Source organism: Melanostigma gelatinosum (genome assembly GCF_949748355.1).
Source record: "Melanostigma gelatinosum genome assembly, chromosome: 3".
NCBI classification, from domain to species: domain Eukaryota; kingdom Metazoa; phylum Chordata; class Actinopteri; order Perciformes; family Zoarcidae; genus Melanostigma; species Melanostigma gelatinosum.
Window position 1 is genome coordinate 15,366,962 of NC_136636.1, and position 11,473 is coordinate 15,378,434.

The 11,473-nt window shown below is 40.9% G+C and overlaps 2 protein-coding genes across 2 annotated transcripts; both read left to right on the forward strand.

Moving 5' to 3' along the window:
- Nucleotides 1-1,196: 1,196 nt before the first annotated feature.
- Nucleotides 1,197-2,507, forward strand: cUnh1orf159 (chromosome Un C1orf159 homolog; the record flags this gene model as incomplete). Its single annotated transcript, XM_079266103.1, has 5 exons — nucleotides 1,197-1,221; nucleotides 1,330-1,464; nucleotides 1,665-1,690; nucleotides 1,873-1,897; nucleotides 2,240-2,507. The coding sequence occupies 5 exons, from the start codon at nucleotides 1,197-1,199 to the stop codon at nucleotides 2,341-2,343; spliced, it is 315 nt and encodes a 104-aa protein (XP_079122229.1). The 3' UTR covers nucleotides 2,344-2,507.
- Nucleotides 2,508-5,412: 2,905 nt separating this feature from the next.
- Nucleotides 5,413-11,436, forward strand: perm1b (PPARGC1 and ESRR induced regulator, muscle 1b). The gene is made up of 5 exons (XM_079265439.1): nucleotides 5,413-5,484; nucleotides 6,217-6,499; nucleotides 6,602-9,145; nucleotides 9,244-9,360; nucleotides 9,618-11,436. Exons 2-5 carry the CDS (start codon nucleotides 6,241-6,243, stop codon nucleotides 9,692-9,694), a joined length of 2,997 nt encoding a protein of 998 aa, XP_079121565.1. The 5' UTR covers nucleotides 5,413-5,484; nucleotides 6,217-6,240; the 3' UTR covers nucleotides 9,695-11,436.
- The last annotated feature ends 37 nt before the right edge of the window (nucleotides 11,437-11,473 follow it).

The window sequence follows — 11,473 nt, forward strand, 5'->3', positions numbered from 1 at the left end:
CATCAGAACTCACTTGAGTGTTGTGGCGAGAAACAGAGGGTGAACAACTCGTGTTCAAATGACACCCACTGTGAACCAGGTAATGTGGATGTTTCCTTTTGAATTTTTTCACATCACTATTATTTTATCGTCATCAATTAGAGATTAGCCAGAGCGAGCTAATGCTACGACCATTGATCGATTTATCTTGTATAATTACTTTGGTGAATTCAGAGTTCCTTTAAAGGCATAAGGAGTGAAGTATTGACGTATTAAAATACTTTACACCGGCAATCTACCAAGAACAGAGCATTAGTGACGCACTGTACAAACATTGCAGTCGTGCGGAATCAAGTTTAATGTCTGTACTTTTTAATAGAAGAGAAAGTATGAATTTGAGAGAATTTGTGCCTGCAAGGACACGGTGACAAGCACTAGAACAGCCCGTCCCTGTGCTTACTCTTATCCGTGGCAACGTATGAAGAAGGAAAACAATCTTTTGTTTTTGGTTAACTTTAAACTAGCAATTTTAAAAAACTAGATTAATTTAGTAAAGTGTTTCTATTTTGATGAAAACCAAGACATCTACTATAAATACAGTATATAAAGCAAGCAATGTAAGAAAATGTAAAAAGCATGTTATTTTGTTAATGTTCACTTCTATCCTTGAGTTGAACTTTCGTTCTTGATTTATGAAAACATTCTTGGCAAATGCTTTCGCTTTCGTTCGTCTTGAGCCAAAATCGCTGAGTGAAATTAATACTTTGTTGGTATCTGGGTGTCAAAGGGCAAAAAATGTGAAGTATGTTCTTGTTTTGATTTCTTCAGGATGCTTCTTGCGTGTCCTTGAGAACAGCAACACCGTTTGCATATTCTGTGACTCAGCAGCTGTGGATTTGGAGAACATAACAGTCTGCACCTACAGTAAGGACGGAGATCTGTTTTTTAATGAGAATTAAAAAAAACTGAACGTTATTTAAAAAATATATATATTTTCCCCTTTTGTGTGCTCGCTAGACTACACAGTGGAGAGGAAAAACCACACAACCGTAACAACTGTCATTCCTAAAATTGGTAAGAAATCAAATCCACAGTCATTAATAACTGATTTACAAATTTTCTTGGCCTTAGCTTTAATGTTTCTATGAGTTTAAATTACGAGAAAAAAACCTGTAAATTATTTTCAAGGTAATGTGTTTGAAGGAACCGACTGCAATATGGTCATTATTTGTTACTGTCTAAGTTAGATAATAGAGTATTACCCCTTTCCGTGGGTAAAAGTCTGTGTATGATGAAGATAATCAGCACGTTTCTCTTCACTGTTTTCTGTTTTGTGCTGTTTTTGAGCAGGAGGGCCGGGTGTGGCGGCCTCTCTTCTTCTGGGAACGCTGTTGATCAGCCTGTTCCTGATCCTCTCTGTCGCCTCCTTTTTCTACCTCAAACGCTCCAACCGACTCCCGAACATCTTCTACCGCCGCAACAAGGGTAAGCACTTCACAGCTCTGATGCACTGTAATTATAAAGCAGGGTTTTATCGACGCACCACACCCGTTAAACACATTATAATAAAGCATGCAAGTGCTGCGAGAGCATAGAAACGCAATGTTATTCCTCTGCTTCAGTGATTCATATTTGACGTTCAGTCAGTTAAACCCAAATGTAACAATTTCTTTGTACTTTTACAGCCTTCATATTCCAACCGAGTGAGACAGTAAGTCAATTTTATTCTTAGTTTCACAGGTAATCACCTACTACAGTACATTTGTGGCCTTGTGTGGAGACTGAATGTATTTATTGTCGCCTCAGCAATGTTGTCTTTTCGCACAAAGACATTCTTTGTAAATATGTCTCAAATAGATGGTAATAATTTGTATTTTTGTTCCCCCCTACTAGGCTGTCATGATCCCCTCCTCGACAGGTAAGACGACTTCCCCGTCTTAATCTGTAAATTACCTGTTTTTCAGCTGTGACTCTGACCTCGAGGAACAGGTTATAAGATGGTGTAATGCAAAGCAGTCAAATAGTACACGGAAGTATTAGGCAACGTTGGTGAGGAGTGTTGACATATTTTAGGGCTGTTGTAGCGATGACGGGCTTGTGTTCACAAAAAGAGGTGCATAGAAGTTGTGCTTAAAAGCACGAAACATGCTAACAGTTAGCTCAAAGATTGAGACTGGACGAGTGATTCCAGTGCATGTCTCGTCTTGATTTTCCTCACATGTGATTATATGTTCCTTTTTGTTTTGTGTTTCCTTTGAAGTGAGGAAGCCAAGATATGTCAGAAGGGAGCGGCCCTCTGCAACATCAACACTGAATAGTGCCACCGTACCCACCACATCCACCACGCAGGTCTATAATGTGTAGTCGTGGGAGGGCCGGCGCAGGTACGAGAGGACGCTCAGGAACGATGTCAGTTTTTTTTTCCATTCTTGTCACACGGGCTGTTCCTTTTTCTCTAATTAACAATAAGAGTGTTCTATTGCAGTATCCACCAGCTAACCTGTCAATCTTTTAGACACATTCTCTGATATTACATTTGTTTTTTTCACAGAAAAAACTTCATCATCACAGGAAAATAGTTTCAGTGCTGCCATGTAAATTTGAAACCTCCCGTGTCGGCTTGTGTTTTCCTCCCACTCGTGCAGCACTTCAGGATCACTCGACCTGTCTGTTGAAGAATAGTTTGGCATTCAGGGAAATGCAAGTATTCACTCTCTTATCTGATGAACACATGTTATCTATTTTAAGCCGTATACCACCCCACACACAAACACAAAAAAAGTGGCGAAAACACAATTCTCTATCGGACTATAAGGGTGAATTGTCATTTTTCCGCTTTGTTTTTTGTTTGCATTAAACAAACCAGATGTAACAGTGTGAACTTTGTTGCCTTTGGACAGAGGCTAGCTGTCCCCCCCCCCCCCCCCCCCCCCCCCCTGTTTCCTGTCTTTATGCTAAGCTTAGCTAACCAGCTGCTGGCGATAGCCATGTTTTTTACAGATCCGAGATGATCTTCTCACCTAACTCGCTGCAAGAAAGTGTGTGAGCATATTTCCCTCTATTCCTTTAAGATGAATTGTGGCAGTGATTTGTTTGTGGGGGACAAAGTGACGGCCCAGTGACATTTGATGGAAGCCTGTGTTTGCTAAATAGGATATTTACATGCGTGATATTTATTTACATTTTGTACCTGTGCACTGAGCTTTACTGATGACAGTCAGACCAACAGAATAAATGACGTGTCTAATAGTAGAGTTCTTCAGGTGGGCCGGGATATTTTAGGGAGAGTGCTGTTTGATTGTTTTTTTTTGGTTTTATTGTTTCATTTGCATTTTTTTGTTTGCTTAAGCCAGGTGAATGTATTACTCAAGTACAACAAATCATGTATCGGAGTTGCATACTTCATGAATCCACAACAGACCTAGTCCAACATGAAAGAGGTGAAGTCATTCTCAACAACCGAATCATTATGTTTTCACTGGAAGGTCTGTGATCGTACACATCTTTTTAAAATGCCATGTTTGCTCCATAAAGTAGATTTGAAGTCCAATCGATTTTTTTTTATCTCAGAACCTCAAAATGACTGAATCCTTGTGCACTTTATTTGTCTGAGGTCATCAGCTAATGTTTATTTATACACGACTAGTTGCCATTCAGTGTAAGTGAGATTGTTTTGTTGTACAGATGGCAACATTATTGTTGCATTGTGACATTTTCTTGACTACTATTAACCTTTGCCAAATGTCTGAAGAAAATGGATTTTACTGTGTGCCATTACTGTGATTACTGTGCCATTATGAGCGTTAAAAGCAGCCAGGAAATGTTTAGTCATCATGTGGTGAATGATTGGGTATTTGAATTATATCCAGTGGCCTTTATATTTACTGTACACTATTCTAAAACAAGTATCCTAGTTTTATTCGCTACGTGCTATTTAATTACATCTAGTTTTATATCTTGACAACACTAAGGCTTTCCTCCTTCATTATATGTGAAGCAACATGAAGTGAACCAGATGAAAAGGCTGCGATCAACCATGAATATTCCCCTTTTTGCATAATGTGTCTGCTGTTGTACAGACAGCCGTAAGCTGAAGACATGTACATATTGTTTTATACAAATGATGTATTGTTTTTGTAACAATGTACATATTCTAGTTTTAATGCCATGAAGAATGTTCTGAAGATGTAATGTTTGGAGAAATAAAGCACCTTTCCATTGCCATCCATCTCTCTGTGCGGTTATTTGAGCTCTCACGCTGCTGTTTTTGTATGCGACACGAGTTAACTTAAATTTTCATATTGTTCAAAGACAAATTTTAACAATTTGAATGTGTTGAGTGTGTGTTCTGAGGACCCCCACAGCGCCACACTGGGTGTTTTCTGTTTGTTCCTGGACACAGATGAGACCTGCAGGTTAAACCCATAGCGAAGATGTTCTGAGATGGCTGAAAACGGCTTATTTTGGGGTAATCGAGACCTGTAGTGAATTTGTGTCTGGTGGGAAGTTGCAAGGTTCTGAGTTTGCTTCTGTCCTCAGATGAGTTAACGTTTATTGAGTCTCAAATTACCTCCACTAAAGGTTGTTGTTTGTGTTTATTCTATATCTATATGGCTTTATTTGACAGCACTTTGTGCTGCGTTTCTTGTATGAAAGGTGCGATACAAATAAAGCTTATTATTATCTCTTGTGATTTCTGCTGCTAATAATGAACAATGCTTCATTGTGAGCAAGACAAGAATATATTTCTACAAGAATGAGAAGTTTACTGAGAGGATTTAAAATGTCCCTGTTGGGTTATTGAATTTATTGATTGGCTCCGAGTAGATCAACAGCAATTGACGTACTGTACTTCTCTTGATTGTTAACATTACAGTATGTAGCAGAGTGGCAAACAAGACATCAAAGCAAGTCGTAAAATTGATGGTGCATTTTGAAAATCTGCAATCGTGTTACTTATTTCAAAGGGCTTTCGAGGTTGTTTTTTGTGTAATATTTGAGACGAAGGCTCAATGTTAAATACTCTGGGATTACTGGGACTGACCTGAAAAGTTGTCTGATAATAAAAAATTAACTTAATTATAATTGGGGTAAAAAAAAAAATCCAAATAAATAGTGTATGCATGACTTTGTCGAAAAGATTTGACATGAGTTCAGATTTTGTCATTTGTCTAATGAATACACTATAAAATATCCATGATCCATCCAAAATGTGTCATGTGTCCTTGAACGGCTATCGCGTTAATAACGGAATTGAGTATCGATCTCACCTCTAATAACTGTACGAGGGCTTGTATTTTAAGGTACTGAAATGTCATACCACTGGTAATAGAGGGACAGACGTTTGCAGCTGCATGTGACTGGACATACTACTCTATTTATAACAGCTGAGTGCAAGGCCCCGGTGACACATATGCAAGGACAGACGGACATCAGAGCTGAAATGTCCCTGCAGGGAGAAAGTACAAACACCTTCAAACTGGACACTTCGTCCTTCTGCAAAAGGTAGGTTTTCTTTCTCCTGCAGAAACACATTAACAACAATGTAGTGTAGCTATATGCTTTGTGTTGGTTGTGTTGGTGACGTAACAACAATGTAAAAGACGAGACATTTACCGACTTTGACGTAGAGCAGTTGAGCGGGGTTATCGCCGATCCTAATGACCCCACACCTGACCCTGTCGAAAAACAACACCACGAAAAACTACTATAAACTTATTTGAGTGTTATTTGAGTTGCTGTAATTTAAATTAAGATGATATTTCAACATACAGTATAAATCACATTGCATCAATGACCCTCACTGAGTATGTTTGTTAAGATGATACAGTATGTTGTGCCCTGACATTGGACATCTGAATTTTTTTCAGGTCATATGACCGGAGTATTTCGGGGTCTGTTATGGATCTTGTGACCAGGATACTCTGGTGTTGCTTTGCTGCCCTCTGGGGTCTTCAACTCTCAAGCTTTGAACTAATACAGCAGTTTGTTTGCGTTCTGCACAACAGTTTCCTAATGACAGCTGATTACAAGCAATGTTAAGCTTCAGATAAAGACCCGCTCGATATTTAACTCAAATGTGTTGATGGAACTTCAACAATGAGTTCGGGGTGAAACCAAGGATGTACTGCTACACATTACATAAAGTCACTTTCATTATTATTCATGCAAAATACCTGAATCTGCAGCGGTCTGACACTGATCGTTTTTGTTTGTGTATTTGTATTTCATTTTCAGATAGAGGAGCATGTGAGGATCAAAATGGATGATTTAGATCACAGCATGCACATTGCAGAGTATGACTGGACAAGCTTCTATGAGGAGAGTGAGGAGTGTGGTCTGCATCAACCCCCTCTTGCCTGCCCTGATAGCGCCAATCTCAGTGATTCAGAGGATTCAGGAAACTCAAGTTCAGTCTTTAGCACAGGCCAAAAGGGGCCCCAGCGAAACTTTGCTGCAAACAGTGATGCAGCTGAAAGCAGCGCTGCAGGATGCTGCATGGAGGAAGAGAACTACTCAGGTTGTGTAAAGTATATATCAGGGCAGACTATTCAGAGTGGTACAGGAGGAGGAGAAGATGATCTTACAACAAAATGTGAAATGTCTCTTGATCTTTCTGTAGGAACCGCCATCAACACAACAGGGCACAGCACGGAAGACACAGATGACAACACCACAGCCACACTGCAAACGGAGCAACCGAGTGTGCAGTATTCAGATGAAGAACCAGCAGAGCTGAAAACAGAAGATGGAGATGTGCAAATGGAGAGTGACATTCGTGAATTCAAACGTGACCCACCTTCTTGCAACCGAGCAGAGATAAATGTGAAGGAGTCGCACACTTCAGACAGAGCTGTGAGTGAGGATGTGATTGCCGTTGCTTTAAGAGGAGAAAAAGAGCGCTGGTTCGTCACAGTGAATGACAGTCCTGCACAACAGCGACCGCGTGCCGCCTCTGTGAAAAAAAAACGAAGACAAACAAAAACTCGTAGGAGCAATAACATGTGCCGACTTGGACAGGAGAGATCAGTTGGAAATGGCTTAAAGTTACAGATAATGAAAGATAATTATGAATTTGAGGGAGGGACTGACACAGAGTATGTCACACCAGAAAACCAAAACTCTGTGAAAAAATCAGGAGGGTATCCACGTGCTGAAGAAGATCCTGAGAGCACTCAGGCGGGAATCATTTCAGATGCATCACAAACGTCTTTAACCTCTGGTGAAGAAGACCTTTTGTCAGAAAAACTGGTGATGTCTCATTTCCCCAGATACAATATCATTGAGCCGATAGACAGAATATCACACGACACATTTACACCCAAAGACCCTTCGCGGTCGGACAGCGTGGAGTCTGACGTCGTTGAGTTCTTCTCCACTCACAGTTTTGATTCTGAAAGCTATCTGTCCGCTGCTGAATCAGTAGAGGAACTGCAGCAACTTCTCGTGGAACAACAGCAATTGCAAAGCTCATTATCTCTGACGGGGAACAACAATCTGTTCAATCTCACCGAGAACACCGACGCAGACGATACGCGGGACAGAGAAGTGCATTCTTGTGATAGCACTCTCTCTTGCAATGTAACAGCTACTAACTCTGAAGGTCATGACAGTGCCGATGTTCAGCCCACACTGACATTCCCATCTGCCGGCGAGAGTGTTGACAAAATGCCAGATGACAACGCCACGTGTGATAACGACACACACAGCATGCTGCCCTCGGATACACGCGGACTCCACAAACATGAAACGAGTCTTTCAGCATCTGGTTGCTCTTCAGGAGATCGTCTACTCCCCGTTCCTGATTTAACTGTAACACCTTGCTTTGTGGCCGACAGCCCTGAAACATATGCCGAAGCTGCGGGCCACAATCGGCCTGTGTACGCCATTTCTGCCTTTTGGGATGAAATGGAAAAATTGACGATAAATGACATTTTGCAGCTCAGGATGGGTAGAAGGACCCCTCCCAGGGAAGCACAAGAAACCGTGACACCGAACATAGATGATCTCAGGTCTTTGGATGACACTGTGGAGTGTAATTTGTCTGATGTCGGTTTGATGGACACATCCGACACTGCTGACTCAGACTATTTCACACAGCCGGATGAATCCAAGCCAGATCCTTCAAGCTGTGAGTTTTCTACCTCCGATATTGAAGAAGAGTGCTCGCAGTTTCTCGGCGCCAGTAGGAACCCCACACCTGACCCTCGAAGCAAAAAACAACGACGCACGAGAGACTCTCCTATCTTGGCACATGAGGAAGAGGAGTCCACAAGCTCTGAAGGAAAGGTGACTCCTGTGCCTTCAGAAGACTTGGCGAGGAAGTGTTTCGAGGATCAGGACTCAAATGCTATAATTTCAAGCCAACTTGCACGGCCGAGACAAATAGCAAAAAGCAAAAGCGTGCACAATGTACAAGCTCTCAACACAGAGGATTTATCTTTGCACTTGCTACTTGGTGATGACGAGAGCAGTCTGTTTCTCAGCAGCTGTCCGTCTCTGGAGGAAAACGTGGTTTTAAAAGTGCACGACAGCCTGTTAGCACTTAAACCTTCACCTTTTATGGAAGAACATTATCAAATATTCTGCCCTGAAGTGTTTCAATGCGTTTTCAGAGAGGATGAAACAAAGAGTGACTTCCGCTGTGTCACCATCTATGAGCCAGAGGACATCTCAGTGGCTCCTGTGATTGACTTCCCTCTTTGGACGCATGGAATGTCATTCTCTTCCCTCCACCATTTCCAGCGCAGCGAGGAGAAACCCATCCCCATTTTCTCATGTTCTCATCCCATCGTCAGAGAACTCACATTCCCAAATCCTCACGATGTTTTCTTGGGTGCAGACTGCAAGGAGGAGGACGACATCTCTCCATTCAGAGTCGTGTCTCACTCCTTCATCCAGGGCAGTGATTGTGGGGCAGCAGCATCCTGCCCCACAACTGGATTTCACAGTTGGAACAATTTGATGAGGAAGATTCGCTTCCCGGACAAAGGTAGCATCTGGTGCAGGAGATCTGGCGCCTGGGTGTTTCCAGTTGAGGCTGAGAGGATCACCATCAAGAATGCAGATCCACCATTAACTGAGAGAAGAGTCTCTTTTACTCCTTCTCAGCTGTCTAGAGAGCTAGCAGTACAGCAGAGAGTTTTGGAAACTATAAAGACAACAAGTAAGTCTGAGCGCTCTCATATACGACAGTAACAAACACTCAAAGCAAAACTACAATTCAATAAAACCTCCTTTTTTGTGTGCGTTTGTCTCTAACAGGACGAGAGGGCATCTTCTCCACACTGAAGCAGTCAGATATGTGTTTGGTCTGCATTGCTTTTGCCTCCTGGGTGTTAAAATCTTCTGACCCAGAAGCTGCTGATGCCTGGAAAGCAGGTATGGAACTCCTTGCAATGATAGTCTGTGTTACACTCACAAATCTATTAATTTAACTAAAACCTGGCATCTAGAATACAAACATTAAAGACCCCTGGAAACATCTTCCCCAATCAGCTTCTTCCTGAAAGGTGATGTCACAGATTTCTGTGCACAATGTCCTCGGGGGCTTTAGGTGTTGAACATGAAGAGTGCTGTATAACTTAGTGAACTGACATTCAATTCTTCAAAGTGACCTTTATTGAAATCCTGTTTAGCTGTGCTAGCAAATGTGAGTGCGCTGTCGGCCATCCAGTACCTGCGGCAGTATGTGAAGAAGAAGAATCCCTCTTAAGATGATCCCTGATACGTAAAAGAGTGAAGAGAAGTCATTTCCAAACAGTTTCACCTGGGTCCATCCGGAGAAATTGTATCTCCTGTATAAATATGTTGCAGTAATACTTCTGCTGCCTCAGAGTATGCATTGGTTTCCAAGTTACAATACAGATTGTAAAGGTAGAAGTTTGCAAACTTATGTTTTGAGTTATTTTCAGTCTGAAGCTATAGTTGGACATTTTTAGTTAAAGGAAGTTAAAGTCTGGTGATATTCGGTTTCTTGTTCTTCCAAGAGACAAACCAACAACGGATTGATCTCAATAACTGGTCTGTGTAGCCGAAGTCTATAGATGTGGCCTATTCCTCTAAGACCTCCATTGTTGTCCAAATACACTTCATTACAATGAATATGGACGCTGCAGAGTGAGTCGCACATACAAGATCCTGCTGCCGTCAGAACTCACCAACAAATCAAGGTCGTAAACATATTTCCCAACAAATGCACTATTTCAAGATCCTAGATCCTTTTTTATTTATCCTTCAAAGATGGGGGGGGGGGGGTATTCAATGTGCTAAAATGCTTACTTGCAATACTTATTGCAATAATAAGAATGAAAGTTAAAAATAAGGATTGGGAAAATGAAATGTAAAAGATACATTTTCAAAGAATAAAATATAGATATGGATACATGTTGAAGCGCATATTTTCAGCATAGGTAAAAATGTATTCGTCACATTTGTCGGCAGACAACATAATTAAAAAAGATATTCGCTCACATCATCCTAAATGGTTACATTTGCAAAAAAACTACAATGCCCAGTTGATGAAGGAAGTTGTTTCGCTTTTTTTTAAATTTCTTATTGAATTGAATCAGTATACGAGACCTAATAGGAACAAAAAGATGGAAAGTATTGAGGGATGGACTAACACAGATGGTTTTTGGTCTTTTCTTTGGATTTGTTGACAATAAGAAAAATATAACTGATCACCAGACTTATTCTTGAAACATGTAAACATTTGAATAACTTTGAGTTATCCGCTCTGGGTAAACTGACGTTGATGTGGACCATTATGTAAGCGCAGAAGCTCATACCTTTTTAACAGGTGCCGTTTGTGAACGTCATGGCTTTGTACGTCATCAAGCTAAGTTGTAATGGCAGCTTGTAGAGTTCTTCAGCACATGCAAAGTGTTTGTGGGGCGTCTTTGTAGAGCATGAAAAAAGGGGATTCAACTTTAAGAAAGTTGTTTTGTTGAAAGATATTGGTCTGATTTGTATGCATGTTGTAAGAAAAGGTTGAGTAAGTGAGTAGCATGAGCTGTGCTTTATGGGTAAGCATCGTCTAAGTAGTACCACTCGATATGAATAATGTTAGCCATGTCTGGAGTAGTAAAACTATACCGCATTAAACTACACAGAGAAGAATGTAACTCTGTGTAGTCGATTTTACGCACTGTTCTAAGATACTGTGTAGTGGAAAGGCCAGCGAACCCGTCACATCCTGTGTTGATACAAAATATAAGCTTGTAGAAAAGCTTAGTATATTTGCCTTTATACATATTAGTAAAATAAAATTGACATAATATCCCGTATGTGTTGCTGTCGCAGATGCTTTCATGTATTACCCGTAAATGATCTGCTGCTGGGGCTGTCACATTTTGTGAAAATGATTGACTGGGTACATATGATTTTACATATATGACAGAGTTTGTGCAATGAGTGATTTAATGCAATAAAGTCATGAATACATCCCGCTCCTCTCTATCTAAGTTGACGTGTGCAGGAAGAAGCAGCGCTA